Source organism: Eubalaena glacialis, chromosome 9 (genome assembly GCF_028564815.1).
Source record: "Eubalaena glacialis isolate mEubGla1 chromosome 9, mEubGla1.1.hap2.+ XY, whole genome shotgun sequence".
Classification (NCBI taxonomy): domain Eukaryota; kingdom Metazoa; phylum Chordata; class Mammalia; order Artiodactyla; family Balaenidae; genus Eubalaena; species Eubalaena glacialis.
Window position 1 is genome coordinate 113,953,911 of NC_083724.1, and position 15,913 is coordinate 113,969,823.

Sequence of the window (15,913 nt, forward strand, 5' to 3'; positions counted from 1 at the left end):
GCCACTTGCCAATTCATTATGCTCTGAAATATTAAAGAAGCAACCTTTGTCCCGTGATCCTTCAGCAACTCAAAATGTTGTCCCTTTCTCCTGAAGAGCTGAAAGCCCCGAACAACTGCTCTTTCTGCCATGAGGCTGGGCAGCTGGGGCAAGAGATCAGAAAGCTGCAGGCGGAGCTGGAGGGAATTCAGAAGATGCTTCTGGCTCAGGAGGTCCAGCTGGACCAGACCTCCCAGACCCACGAACTGCTCTCCACCACCAGCGGTCAGATCTCCCAGGAGATGGGCAATTGCTCCTTCTCCATCCACCAGATCAACCAGTCTCTGGGGCTCTTCCTGGCCCAGGTGAGAGGCTGGCAGGCCACCACAGCCGGCCTGGACCTCTCTCTGAAGGACCTCACCCAGGAGTGCTACAACGTCAAGGCTGCGATGCACCAGATCAACTTCACCGTGGGGCAGACTTCTGAGTGGATCCACGGGATCCGGCGGAAGACAGATGAGGAGACCCTAACCCTCCAGAAGATGATCACCGACTGGCAGAACTACTCGCGGCTCTTCAGCAGCCTGCGCACCACCTCGGCCAAGACGGGAGAAGCGGTCAAGAGCCTCCAGGCCACCCTGGGGGCCTCCTCCCAGCGCATCAGCCAGAATTCTGAGAGTATGCACGACCTGGTGCTGCAGGTCATGGGCTTGCAGCTGCAGCTGGATAACATCTCGTCCTTCCTGGATGACCATGAGGAGAACATGCACGACCTGCAGTACCACACCCACTACGCCCAGAACCGCACGGTGGAGAGGTTCGAGACGCTGGAAGGACGCATGGCTTCCCATGAGATCGAGATCGGCACCATCTTCACCAACATCAACGCCACTGACAGCCATGTGTACAGCATGCTCAAGTACCTGGATGACGTGCGGCTCTCCTGCACGCTGGGCTTTCACACCCAGGCCGAGGAGCTCTACTACCTGAACAAGACCGTCTCCCTTATGCTGGCCACCACCGACCTGCTCCGGGAGCGCTTCGGCCTGCTCAGCGCCCGCCTGGACTTCAGCGTCCGCAACCTGTCCATGATCATGGAGGAGATGAAGGCCGTGGACACGCAGCACGGGGAGATCCTGCGCAACGTCACCATCCTACGAGGTGAGAGCCAGATCTGGGCCGGGCTGCCGGGGAGCTCCCAGAGGGCCTCGGTGACCTTGGGAAGCACAGAAGGACCTGGTTTGGGGCAAAAATCTCGGTGGGCTGATACAATCCTGCAGCAAATTCCTGGGGTGACTGGCAGCTTTTACGTCCTTGCCAACCTCTTTTGGAAAAGTGTATGGCTCCTCACTTTGCCCGACATACAAATTTGGATTTTTATGTGTGGATCTGTTTAATTGGGCCCACAGAGAGATATAGGTAGAGCTCATCTTTCAGAAACGCTGTCTCCTTTTGTTTTCTCCCTTCCCACCCCCTTACTGGTGCTCTCAAGCATCTGCCCTTCAGATGCCTGTCACTCTGATGCCCTCTTCTCCTCCCATCTCACCCCTGTCTTAGGCAGAGTTCTTCAGAGATATAGGAGAGAGAGAGAGATTATAAGGAATTGGCTCATGTGATTTTGGAGGCTGGCAAGTCCAAAATCTGCACAGCTGATGTCCTAGTTCAACTCAGAAGGCTGGAAGCTGCTGTAGAACCAGGAAGAGGCAGTGTGCCAGTTGAAGGCTGTCAGGCTGGAGGATGCTCTGTTACTCAGGGGAGGGTCAGCCTTTGGTTCTATTCAGCCTTCAACTGGTTAAGTGAGGCCCACCCATATTGAGGAGGGCAATCTGCTTTACTCAGTACTGATTTTTTTTAAACTTTTTATTTTATATTGGAGTAGAGTTGATTAACAATTTTGTGTTAGCTTCAGGTGTACAGCAAAGTGATTCAGTTATACATATACATGTATCTATTCTTTTTCAAATTCTTTCCCCATTTAGGTTGTTACATAATGTTGAGCAGAGTTCCTACTCAGTACTGATTTAAATGTTGATTTCATCCATAAACACAATGGAGACACACCCAGAATAATGTTTGGCCAAATATCTGGGTACCCCGTGGCCCAGTCAAGTTGACACATAAAAATGAACTGTCACAAGTGCGTCCCTCATCAACCTGACACGCATGCACATCTGCTTAAATCATACTTAATCTCCAAATGAAGAAAGTAACAAGGTCATAATTCTGCCTAATATACATGATATAATGATCCTGAGAATAACCCAAAATGCACTAACCCCTTCCCCAGAAGAGGAGGTAAAGTCCTTGAGTGATGTTTACTCTTCTTAATATCCCATAACTTAAATATTATGATATAAAGTTAACAATATTTAAATACTGTGATATAAAGTCAATACATTTTGTATTTTTTGTTACATGGTAAGGGGATAAGAGAGGGAATAAAACAAAGATATATATACATATATGTCAACATATAATCATAACACAATGAGGAAATACTCTTGACAATTACAGTCCTCGCTCATGAAATTGGTCAGTCACAGCTAGTGCCTTCTTCCACTACCCATTCCGTATTCCCTTTGCCTTCAGCAAGCACCTCAGCTGGTTGTGCTTCTTTACCTGGTAGGGTGACCCAAACCTTCATTCCTGAAGGGCCATTAGTAGTCCTGCCTTGATTGGGTTGTTGTAATTCTCCATTGACCTTAATCCCAGGACATGGTAATACTGAGAGACGCCCTAAGTGACCTCCTAGATTCCAGACATGCTCTTCCTTACCTCCATTGTGGAGAAGTAGTCTGATTTCTCCTTGGCAGTCAGGGTCAATCATCCCAGTCAGCACAGTAACTTCTTTGCCTGTTATTTCAGAGGCATGAGGAGCCCAAAGTGAGCAGGCAACAGTCTTAACTTCCAGTTCAATGGAATCGTATCTCCTGGCAGAAATATTTCCCTTTGGAACTAAGATCACTAAGCCAGCAGAGCATAAGTTTCTGGGAACAAGAAGCAGAAAATTTGCTAGTGGGGCACTAGGGTTAATAGTGAGTGGTGGCTTCCCATTTCCCCTTCTTGACCCTTGGACCCATGAGTCCTGGCTGTAAGAGAAACAGCACCATGTTTTTGTTGCTGATTCAGAGCATATACAGCCCTGCAAGGTATTACCACAGAATGGGCACTGTAACTGAGTCTTCAAAAGGCCATTTCACCCTTCTATTCAGCCAGCTGCTTCAAGACGGTGGGGGACATGGTAACGCCAGTGAATCTTATGATCATGGGCCCATTGCTGCACTTCATTTGCTGTGAAATGAGTTCCTTGATCAGAAACAATGCTGTGTGGAATACCATGTATAATGCATTCTGCAAGTACATGGCTGGTATTTTTGGTGAAGCATTACATGCAGGGAAGGCACTTCTATATCCAGAATAAGTGTCTAAACCAGTAAGAACAAAACACTGCATGATGGAAGTGGTCCAATGTAATCAATCTGCCACCAGGTAGCTGTCTGATCACCCTGGGGAATGGTGCCATATTGGGGATTCATTGCTGGTCCCTGCTGTTGGCAGATTGGGTGCTCAGCAGTGGCTGTAGCCAGGTCAGCCTTGGTGACTGGAAGTCCATCCGTGTTGCTGAACCCATGCATAAGCTCCATCCTTGCCATTTTGTTCATGAGCCCATTGGTTGATGACAGGGGTGGCTGGAGAAGAAGCCTGACTGGAATCCATAGCACAAGTCCTCCTCTTCACTTGATTATTAAAATCCTCCTCTGCTGATATCACCTTTGGTGAGCATTCACATAGGACGCCATGACATGGACCTCAGCTAAAGCTCCATTGATCACCTGACCGCCGTAAGTCCCTACTCTGACTGGTGCGTCACAGTGATGGTTGGGTCTCCTGGAATCGGTGTCAGATCAGAGCTTGTGTCCAGTGGTGCCTGAAAGTTCTGATTATTTCCTCTTGCCCAATGTACAGTTACCCTGGCAAAAGACCATAGGGCCCTTTGGGGAAGGCTGGAAAAATGATTAGCAGTAAATATTGTTGGTAGTGTACGAAGGTCCTTCCTCGAGGGGACCTGGCCTCTTCATTCAAGGGGTTCTGAGTCTGTAAAGTGGCTCAAGTCTGAGAACTGGTTGGGGGTTATGACACTCTGTTTTTATGATTCAAGTTAGACTCTTGTTCACTTGACCTAGAACTTTTCTGCTACACAGAACAAGTAAGAATTAGTAGGCTTCCTGTCTATTTCACTTCTAGGAACCCCATGATGAGCTAACCAACGCCATCAGTCTGCAGGACTCAGGCCATTCTGATTGCGGCATTGACCCTGCTGTCCATCACAGGGACCATTCCCTCCTTGCCTTTGGGGCTTTAGTGCCGCCTCTCTGGTCCCTGCCACCACGGATCCAATCACTCTCATTGTGGTTACGTTTCCCAATTCCGTGACTGCAGTTCCCTCTGTGAAGTCTGGCCCACAGAGAAGAGCCAGGGATGCCAGGGCTTCCCTCTCAAATTTATCTCTCACAGTCGTGGTGAAAGGCATGTCTTCTGGACCTTCCCAGGGTGGGTGAGTGAGTAGGTTTCATATGACAAACTCACTCTAACATTCCAGTCTTCCTAAGTCATGGAATCCCTTTCTCTATATTAAACCAAAGCAGGTCTGGCAATTCTAATTCACTCACTGTGGGTCTCCTTTTGGCCATATTTCAGCCAAGCAACGAAGCAAACTGTTAGAGCCCTTTCTTCCTCCCCAAGATGCAAAGTTAGACGCAGAATCCCTGCTTAGTGAGCCCGTGGCAATAAATGCCGCCTGATCCAACTTTACGTTCCTTCCACGATTTATCCCACAGCCTTAATACCCATCCCCACACGTGTGGCCCGGGTTTCTATCTGCAGGAGTTAGAACACTCAGAGGGTAGTACACCTCCCCACGGGTCACACTTTGTACCTCACCTTTAGGGGCTGCTGGGACTTGAGTCTGCTCATAGGTCTAGAAGCCAAGAGGGGTGGTGGGGTTGACACTGAGGAGAACCAGCAGTGTCTCGCTTGTCAGCTGCCTCAGGGGCGGTCATTACCCTTTCCTCAGGTAAATCAGGGTTAATACCCTGGGACGGGGTGGAGATGCATCAGAATTTAGGGTTCAAGATCCACAGCTCCATCAGGGTCTTCCCACACACCCCCCATTCCAACTTACAGGATCCCATTCCTTCCCAGTCCGTGTCCTCGCTTTAGCAGGAGACACCCTGGGAGGCTGGGAGTTCAACTCGCATTGTAATTCAGCCAGTCACAGGGGGAGATGGCGGGTCTGATTTTCAGCACTCTCAGCCCTGTGGCTACAGGGGGTAAGGGTCTCCTTCAGGGCAGACATAGAAGCTTTCAGGTCATTTATGGGGCCCTTGAGCTAGGAATTCAAATCCCTGAGCTCATCCTTTTCTTTCCCCACTTTGTCCAGTAACATTAGAAACAACCAGCCAATCTCATCATACTTGTTATTTTGACCAAAATGTTCAAAGGTATAATATACATGGTTGCCTAGATCCTTGCTTAGGCGTCTCCATTATTTTGGGTATCTCTATTGCCAGGGATTCTCCGGCTGCTTTTACTACTGGATAGAGAGTCCTGAGCATCTTTAAATCTAATCACATTAGAGAGCCAGTTCCAGAAACCCCAGACCAAGTCAGAAAACTCATCTTTAAAATTCTGTTCACCTGGAATCATTCTTGGTACCAAAATCTGTATTAGCGTTCTCCAGAGAAACAGAACCAGCCAACAAGATGTATATTTATGCTGTGTCCAGTAGGCTCTCTGGAGAGAGAGATTGTTGTATTATAAAGAATTGAAGGTATTGGCTCACATAGGTGTAAAAGCCAGCAAGTCCCAGGATCTGCAGGGTGAGTCAGCAAGCAGAAGACCCAGGAGAGAGGATGCTTTAATTCCTGCCTGAGTCCAAAGGTCTGAGACCCAGAGAGCTGGTGGTGTAGTTGCAGTCTGAAGGCCAGCAGTCTCAAGACCCAGGAAGAGCTGATGTTTCAGTTCGAATCCAAAGGCAAGAGGAAGCTGATGTCCCAGTTTGAAGCAGTCAGGCGGGAGGAGCTCCCTCTTACTCAGCCTTTTTGTTCTATTCAGGCCTTCAACTGATTGGATGAGGCCCACGCACATTGGGGAAAGCAATTTGCTTTAATTGGTCCACCAACTCAAATGCTAATCTTGTCCAAAACCCCCTCACAGATACACCCAGAATGATGTTGCACCCATGTCGGCTGAAAAAAATGCAGTCTGAACGTTGAGAATGATGTTTTATTCAGCGACTATACCGAGGACTTAAGCCCAGGAGACAGCCTCTCAGATAGCTCTAAGGGACTGTTCCGAAGAGTTAAGGGAAGGGCCAGCATATATAGGAGTTTTTGCCAAAACATCCAGGTAGTTGAACATCAAAAGATTACTCCTAATTAAAGAAAAACCGGACATCTCAAGTTAATGAATTCAGCACTCTTCTATGTATGGGAAGATGCAAGAGTCTGGGCTTAATGAAATTATTCCTTTGATAGTCACCTTCACCATCTTGGGCCAGTATCCTGTTTTTTTCCATCCTGAATCCTCTCAGGGTGCACTGTCAAGGGTGGCTGCAAGTGACTGATGGCTTGATGGCCGCAACATCCTTTGTTTACTGATATGGCAGGCGACATTCTTTGTCCACACCAAATATCAGGGCTCCCCCGGCCCAGTCCGATTGACACATGAAATCGACCACCAGAGGTGACATCAGAAATGAGGCCTGAGAACAGGGGAGAAAGTCAGGTAGAGCAGGGTTGGCAAGGATAAGCAGAGGAGCTCCAGGTGGAGGAGCAAACATGCAAAGACCCTGGGCACATGCGTCATCGCCTTTAATTCCCATGGTCCCTGAAACCGAAGAACCGGCTGCCGGATGAGGTCTAGTCAAGCTCACGCAGCTCGCAAGGAAGGGAAATGGGATTCAGATGCAAGGTGGTTCAGATCCAATGTTGTGCGAGCTGCCTTGAGTGGCCTTCTCCTCCAAAGTCACCTAAGACCCGCATTCCTCTAAAAGCACCTGAGCAAACGAGAGATGCTCCTTGCTGACAGCACGGGCTTCCTGGTGGAGTTTCTGTGCTCTATTCCTGTCTACCGTCCATCCATTTCCCCAGAAGGGACTGACCTCTTGCTCCCCGTGGGACAGCTCTGCCCTCAGTTTCCCCTTAGATCCCACATCAAAGGTTAGTTACCTGGCCCACTCTTTCAATTGACTTGAAATGCTCTATGGCTTCTGCTTATGAGTACTTCATTCTGAAATAAACCCTATATTAGTCAGCCCGGGCTGCTGTAACAAAGCACCACAGACTGGGGATGCTTAGAACTGAAATCTCTTATCTCACAGCTCTGGAGGCTGGAAGTTGAAAGTCAAGGTGTTGGCAGTGTTGGTTCCTTCTGACGGTTATGAGGGCAGGATCTATTCCAGGCATTGGCTTGTAGACGGCCATCTTCTCCCTGTGTCTCCTTATAACATCTTCCCTGTGTGTGTCTGTCTCTGTGTCCCAGTTTCCCCTTTTTAGAAGGACACCAGTCATATTGGATTAGGGGCCACCCTAATGACAACATTTCAACCTGATTATCTCTGTCAAGACCCTGTCTCCACGTGAGGTCATATTCAGAGTGGGTTAGGATTTCAGCATGTGAATTTTGAGGGAACACAATTCAGCCCATAACAAACACCATTACCTTTCCGTTTTAGTCCTTCACAGCAATATTTCCAACAGTTTTTCTCCTGGAAAATGGCCCAGAAGACTCCTAATTGGGATTCCATACAGGAATTTGTATGGCTATACTCAATTTCCTGGACCCTTCCCCAGGAAGTGCGTGTCTTTGTGGGAAGAATGTTCAACCTGAAAATATAGCAGCTCTTGGCTCTAGAGAATAGAATAAGTAGCCACTGAGATCTGGAGGTTCTAGAATGTATAGTCACATTTGGGGGGGGCCAGAAGTCTGGGCCTGATCATTCAGGGAGCTCCAGGAGACAGGAGGGAGGGCCCCATGATCCCAGACAGCGCTGTTGTCTTCACAGAGCTCAGACATGGAGCCAACCTCTCTGATTCTCTGGTTCTCTTTAACCATTTGGTTTCAAACCTGTGTTACCTTCATTTTATATCAGTGAGCATTTCTGCTAATATTTTCTTTACTCTAGATTGGCGGTGTTGCAGGGGATGGAGGTGAGGTAAGATCTTGTTTGCCTGTTGTCATATTCTGGCAACAAAGCCAGGTACTGAGTATTTCCTTAGTAACTGAAACAGTCCCACAGTATTTCATCTAAAATATGTATCTGTGTGACTTCTAGGATGCAATGTTCCAGAGAAGGCATTAGCAGATAGTTCTCGTGGTTCATCCTCTGGTAATCTTGTTGTTCTTAGGTTGCATTCAATCATGACGAAGCCCATTCATGCACTTTGTTTCATTTTAGCCTCACAACATTTTTTTTTTAATTTTTATTTTATATCGGAGTATAGTTGATTAACAATGTTGTGTACGTTTCAGGTGTACAGCAAAGTTATTCAGTTATACATATACATGTATCTATTCTTTTTCAAATTCTTTTCCCATTTAGGTTATTATAGAATGACGAGCAGAGTTCCCTGTACTATACAGTAGGTCCTTGTTGGTTATCTATTTTAAATATTGCAGTGTGTACATGTCAGTCCCAAACTCCCAATCTGTCCCTCCCCTAGCCTGACAACCTTTGTGGACAAGACGTGTTGCAGGTGTTGGTGTCTTTACTTTACAGAAAGGTGACCTGAGACTGGGAAAGGTTAAGGGATAGCTCAAGGTCGCCCTATGATTAAGATCCTGACCCCTTGCCATGGCTCTGAGACGCACACGTCTGGTGCCCAGCCAGAAGAGGAGACACTGAGAGCATGAGCTTGCAGATACCAGAAAGGCATTTCCACTCAGGCCCTGCTTAGGTGTCATGTGTGGGACAGACTGGAAAAGAAGGAAATGGTACCAAGAGTGTTAGTAAGGGAACAATTTGAGAACCTCACTCTAAGTATAACCCAACAATAGTCATGGGACTTTGTATTTGCTCCTGTCCTAATGATGGCAGAGTTCTCATCAAAGAACCTCACCCTAACTGGAGAGCAAGGTGGGACATCTCTTTGAGCTACATTTGACTCTCAGTTCAACCTCTGCATATTTGTTTAAATTGTGTCTTTGGGCAACATTTCTCTTGGTTGTTAAATCACCACATATAAAGTCTCTCACATCTGAAAGAAAATTTCAGGGACAAAAGGAACATCCCTTCCTACAGGAACATGTCATTCATTCATTCATTCATTCATTCATAGACAGGTGCTGATATGCTCTCACGCTGGGGCTGGCAATGAGGTCTCCCTCTGGCTGAAGCTGAGCTGCTCTCCAGAATAAAGGAAGAGGGACAGCAATGGCCACAGCCAGTGTGGAAGGTGCCAAGTGCTGACTGAAGCTCTGGGGCTCTTAAACTGTCCGGGGAAGGAGCCTGGATTCTAATTTGCTGTGGGTCTTTTGGCAGAATCACTTAATCTTTCAGGGCCTCTGTTTTTTGGGGGGGTTTTTGTTTTGTTTTGTTTTGTTTCATATGTAAATCAATGGATAAGACCAGCTGTTCTCTGAGACTTCTTCCAGCTCTGTGATTAATTCTGAGTCTCCATTTGCCAAACAGAAAGCCTGTGGTACTTCTGTAGTGTTTGTGCCTCTCATAGAATGTTTCTTCCTATTCTATAGGAGGATTTCTGTGTGTGTGCTAGACAGTGCCTACCCTAAGACTATCGCTTGGGAATTGGAGCCAAGAAAGCATCATTGCTTATTTGCTGAGTGGCCTTGGACAAGGCTCTTGGCTACTTTCTTTTTTTTTTTTTTAATTTATTTATTTTATTTATTTATTTTTGGCTGCTTTGGGTCTTCGTTGCTGCGCACGGGCTTTCTCTAGTTGCGGCCAGTAGGGGCTACTCTTTGTTGCGGTGTGCTGGCTTCTCATTGCGGTGGCTTCTCTTGTTGTGGAGCACGGGCTCTAAGTGCGTGGGCTTCAGTAGTTGTGGCTCACGGTCTCTAGAGTGCAGGCTCAGTAGTCGTGGTGCACGGGCTTAGTTGCTCCGCGGCATGTGGGATCTTCCTGGACCAGGGCTCGAACCCGTGTCCCCTGCATTGGCAGGTGGATTCTTAACCACTGCGCCACCAGAGAAGCCCTCTTGGCTACTTTCAATTCAGCTTCTTCATCTGCAAGTAGGAATATAATATCTGCCCTGCCTATATCCCATGGGCAGTTGTGAGTAACAATGTTAACAATGGGTGTGAACAGTTTTGGTAAAATATAAAAGGGTGTCCTAATGAAGGGATGATTCTGAACCTAATTCACTTGATGGTGGGCTCCTTGTCTTGCTCATCAGTGCCCAGCACAGTGCCTGACCTTTGGAAAGTTCTCAGGAAACATTTGCTCGTTGAGTGCATCAATGAAAGCATGACCACAGGGCAGAAGCTGAGGACGAGGGATTACACTTACCAATTCGTTCCCTAAGCACTAACCTCCTTCCTCCTGCCACAGACAGTGTCCAGGATTTTACATGTTGTGAGGAGAACTTTGAATTATTCTGTGGTTTAGGGCGGAGGAGCTACCTGGAGGGGAGGCGGGGAGGAACATGCCTGCTTGGAGGATTAGTAGGTTCGCTTGTTATTGAGAAGCAAGGGGGATTAATGAAAAGGAGAATTATACCAGCTTCTGTTGGTGCCTGCGAGAGAGCTTACCATGACACCCGGCCTATTTCTGATACATTCTTACTTCCAGGGCATAGTCCTTGAGGAGTGTTTATAGGGCACTACTACCTATTGGCCTTGAACTCCGGTTATTGTTTCCCCAGCCCCACAGGACTGAAGGAATGAAGCCTAATTCTCTGCTCAGCTTCTCCACCCCCTGGTCCTTACCGCAAATGCCCACACAGTTTCCTTTCTTCCTTTTCTCCTGAATCTCAGCCCTGGACCTTGGCAGCCCTGAGCCCCAGCCCCAGTGAAGCTGCTGAAAACCCTACTCAGCTTCTCAGCCTCTCTGCCCAAACCAATTACTAGTCAACAAATGCCTTGAGAGGAAAAAGAGGCAAAGAAGGTCTGGCTTTCTTCAATGAGTCTCCCTTCTCCCTGGGATTCTGGCCCTTGATCGCTCTCCAGATCTTTCAGAAGGATGTCTTGGCATTCTGTCAAATGATTCTGGTTGTTCTCAGTGGGAGGTTCAGTCTGTACAGATTAATCCATCATAGGCAGACATGGAAATCCACTGGCATTTTTTCAATGCTCCTCAGGTAACAACAGCCAGGATTGAGAGTCCCTGACCCAGGCTGATATTCTCCTTGAACAAAGAGGAGCCTGCAGTCCAAAGAGGGCCAAATGACTTACCCAGCCACCCAATTTGTTAATATGGGAGCTGGGACTCAGACTCAGGTCCTCTGAAGTGCAGGCTAGTGTGCCTTCCATGGCACCAGGCCAGTCTCCCGAGAGCCTCCCCTTCTGTTTCTGGCTCCTCTCCCTTTGTAAGCTGGCATGTTGCTTTGGATTATGAGATGGCCTGCACCCAGCCCTCCCCGCCCGTGCACTCCCCCACCCATGGGTGGGCAGCGTTGGTACCCGAGGACTTGGTGATTCTGCTCATCCCCCCACCCTCTCCCCACTCCCAGTGCAGACCAGGAGCAGCCCACCTACTTGTCCCAGACATGCAGTCAGTTGTGGCTCTGCGCTGATGGGCCGGGATGGCCTAATTACAGCTCAGGGCTTCCTGAGGAATTATGGGCCTTCTTGGGACTCCACAGTGCTCTGTTCCTCTCCCCCATCTCCCCACCTCGGCCACCGCTGCTCACGTTTCCTCCTTTGTCTCAAATGTGCCCCCGCTGCTCAGAGAAGCATTTAGCTCCCTGCCCCCCACTTTGCCCTTTAGCCCTTCCGATGCCCAGATCTTGTTACAGGCTGGGTGAAGGGCCTCCTGTTGTGGCTCCCAGACCCCAGCCAGCCCATGACGGCATCCCAGCCAGTGCCGCCGGCAGGCCATGTGAGCCGAGCCCACGCAGGCCACAGCCCCGCTGTGTGTGGGAGGCAGGCATGGGCAGGAGGTGGCAGGGAACGGCTGGAAGGTTTTTATTGGCCCTGCTGGGGCTGAGTCTGTCTGGGCCCCAGTTTAGATCGTCATTGGAGGATGGGGTTCACTGACTCTCCCCTCCACTTAGAAACACTCCGGGAGGGAGATGAGAGGGGGCACCGAGGTGGGGGAGTGTAGGGGGAGGCTGGGGGCGGGCAGCAGGTAGCCCCGGCCAGGATGGACAGCAGTGGTGTCTGTATTAGTGGGGAGGGGGCCCCGAGGCCGCAGAACTGGGTCACGGCCACTGGGAGGGCTCCCAGCTCCCACGTGGAAGATCCCGTCTCTCTGAGAGGCCCACCCGGCTTCTGGTTTCCGCTCAGGGACCCCTGGGGCTATCACGTCACCTCTCTGAGCTTTAGATGCCTCCTCTCTGACAGGGAGGAGTTGGACCAGCTCCCACCGAGCTCAAAAACTCCAGGATTCTGTTACAAAGGGGGATGGTGTAACAGCAGAGTTCTCAGGGAGAGCCGAGTACGGGTGTGAGAATCACCTCCCAGGCCAGGCCTGGGGGGCAGCCCGTGAGCCGGTGCCGAGACCACTGAAGAAAGCCAGGCTTTTGCGGTGCCTTGACCCCGTGGGGGCTAAAGCTGTTCTCCACAATTCCTGTTCTCATTAGGCCAGAGGGTTCTTTTCTTCCGACCCCGGGGCATCCGACGTGCCTTGGCCAGAGTCACGGCCACACTCCGCTCTGTGTCCTCAGGGCTGGTACAGCTCTGAGAGGTGGTGACTCTGACCTACGTGGCAGGCGGGAAGGGCATTAAGGTCATCTGACCCCTGGCTTGAGCACTAGACTGGGCTCCTTAAGGAAAAGAAGAGTGTCTTCATTCCTGGCGTCTCTCCCAGGCCCTAGGCCAGAGCTGAGCAGGAGCAGGGGGTCCACAGCTGTTTGGTGAATCACGCTCTTCAAGTGTATACTGAGCTTTCCCTGCCGTGTGCCGGGGCTCCGAGCCCAGGGCAGGGGATGGGAGCCATGCCCCCCCCATCTTCCTGGGGCCCTACAGTCTAGCGGGGTCCACCAGAGAGGTACCAAGGATTTGCTTTCACTATATTGTGACTTCTCTTTCTATGTGTTAACTAAAAGATTCAGAAAGTAGTAGCTCCAAGAGCTCAGAGAAGATGCTGGAGTAGTCAGAGTGGACTTCCTGGAGGAGCTGCCCTTTCTCTGGGTTGTTGCTGTTCCCACTCACTCACTCACACTGGGAGGGATCCACTTCTCAAGCTTCACTTTCTTGGCTTTCTCCTCCATGTCACCTGACTCCATTCCTGGTCCCAGGTGCCTAAAAGTCACGGGCAAATCCTGGGGTTGGGATGGGTTTGGGGAAGGAGGTCAGGACCCCAGTCAAAGTCCATAATGAGTGTAGGCATCCAGGCCAGTCTCCAGAGTAGGACAGACGATCCTGGATGGTTGTGGCCTTTGCCCAGAGCTGTCCAGCTCTCTCAGCCCCCAACCTGAGTGCACGTGTGGAACTACGGCCAAGCCCTGAAGTCAAAACAATGAGTGCCCTCCAGGCACAGGCCTCATGCCAAATGCCAACGCATGTCAGCTCGGGATGGGCTCACAGCCTGCAGGTGAGATTCTCAGCCCCACTTCACCGGTGGCCAAGCCGACTTAGAGGGTCAAGTCAGTCGGCAGACCTGGGCCCTGTGGCTTCGGACCCTCGGGTGTCACAGTGCCCACTGCCAGGCGTCCACTTCACGGGACAGCCTCGGGACACCTGCCCTCCTGGACTGACCTCTCCCCTCTTCTCTCTGACCCTAGGTGCCCCAGGCCCTCCAGGACCGAGAGGACTCAAGGGAGATGTGGGCGTGAAAGGGCCCGTTGGCAGCAGAGGACCAAAAGGAGACCCCGGCAGCTTGGGCCCCCCAGGACCTCAGGGTCCTCAAGGGCAGCCAGGGGACACCGGGCCTGTAGGAGAAAGGGGGCCGGTTGGCCTGCAAGGTTTCCCAGGCCTCAAAGGCTCGAAGGGCAGCTTTGGAACTGGAGGCGCAAGAGGACAGCCAGGCCCCAAAGGGGACGTGGGGCCCCCAGGGCCAGAGGGGCCCCCAGGGTCTCCAGGGCCAGAGGGGCCTCAGGGAAAACCGGGGATCGCTGGGAAGATAGGGTCACCAGGCCAGCGGGGGCCCATGGGGCCAAAGGGCGAACCAGGAATTCAGGGTCGCCCGGGCCTCCCTGGGCCCCCAGGCCCACCAGGAAGCCAGAGCCGCTATTGAGGAGCGGCCCAGTCCCAGCCACTGCCACGCAGAAGGTGGGGAAGCGTGCGCGGGTGAAAAGAGACCCCCGAGAAGCCGCACCTGCAGACACTGTGGTCCTTTGGTCCCGAAGAGCGTTCCCCCAGGCCTGCCCCTGCACCTCCGGGCTTCCCAGTAGTGACTGTACCATAGAAAGCAGCCCCTTACACACACACGCACACGCACGCGCACACGCACATTTCCCTGCTGGCCGGGGCGCTGACCGGCTCTCCCTGGCTGGGCGGGAGGAGAGGGCAGGAGAAGCCCCCTCTCCTGTGACTGAGCCTGCCAGGGAGGTGGCTACCTCGGGGGAACGGTCTTAATTCTGGCTCTGAATTGGTGACCAACGCTAGTCTTTCTAGCATCTTCACACCCATCCTAGCTGGCTGGCAGTTCCCTGAGGCTTCCAGGGGTTGAAAAGACCCAGGAAAAGCTTTGCAGGGGATTATGGTTCAAACTCTAGGGACGAGGTGGATTTGGCAACCACAAGACCTTGCCTGTAACCATGGGAGCAGAGGCCCGGGAACTCACACAGGACAGAGCACCGCCACCTGGGCCCTGAGCACTGTGCCCCCAGGAGTTCAGTATTTTTTCCCACATCTCCAGAAAATTCCTCGCTTCATCCTTGCGTCCGCCTCTCAGGAGCATCCCAGAAGGAATCCAAGCAGGAGTTTCATCTGCACCGGGACACTCTCCAGGCCCTGGAACGTTCTGCCAAAGTTGAAGGCCCCATTTCGATCCGGGGGGTGACCGCTTTGTGGCAACTGGGGGAGGGCTGACCGCTGGGCCGCTCTCCCTTCCCCCGCCTGCTCTCCTCCTGACCTCACCCCACCGTGACCCAGAATGGCCCCGAGGCCTCTCTGCACGGGCAGCTCGACCAGATGAGGGGGAGGGGCCACAGCTCCCTTTGATGTCACCCCTCACCCACCTCCATCCTCCTGCACAGCCAGCAGCACGGAGGACTGGGACATCCCCAGAAGGGCAAACTCGAGGTGAAGCTGCCCCTCCTTTGTGTTCTAACAGATAACGACCACCCCTGGGATGGGGGCTTACAGCTGCCCCCTCCCCAGCCTGACCCAGAGACCGGCCCCTCCCCATTCCAGAAGCCTTCCCCCTTTCTTGTAACAGGTGTGCAACTGGCTTGCACTCCCGCTGCCCTCACTGCCGTGTAGTTCTCCTGTCTACATATGATATCATGCCACGTAGTATCACCGACTCAGTAAAGAGCTGTTTCCAGGAGGGAGGTGTCTTCTGGTCCTTTCTGCCTGACCGGGACCGTGATGCCTTCAGGGGCTGCACCTCACCTGGCCTTTGAAGGGGAACCAGTGCACAAGGGGTCCCTTAGATATTCGGTCCCACTGTGGAGTCCAGGTCTGACCCCCTGGCCCTTCACTCTGGAAACACTGAGTTCTGCTGGGAGTTCCCAGTGGTCCTGCAGGGGCCAGGGACCAAGGGTGGCTGAGGGGTTACCCACAGCGAGCAGGAACCCCGTGGAAGCAAGGTGAGCCTACTAATCTCGCAGCAGGGCCCTAGAGCTCTTGGGCTAGAACGAGATTGGAA

The 15,913-nt window shown here is 51.3% G+C and overlaps 1 protein-coding gene across 2 annotated transcripts in view; it reads left to right on the forward strand.

Moving 5' to 3' along the window:
• Positions 1-15,592, forward strand: part of SCARA3 (scavenger receptor class A member 3) — a 37,885-nt gene extending 22,293 nt beyond the window's left edge. For both annotated transcript variants that reach the window (XM_061200726.1, XM_061200725.1), the window contains 2 exons: positions 97-1,140; positions 13,884-15,592. In XM_061200726.1, the coding sequence (XP_061056709.1) occupies positions 97-1,140; positions 13,884-14,335 (1,496 nt within the window). In that variant the 3' untranslated portion in view covers positions 14,336-15,592. The remainder of the gene's footprint in view (positions 1-96; positions 1,141-13,883) is intronic.
• The last annotated feature ends 321 nt before the right edge of the window (positions 15,593-15,913 follow it).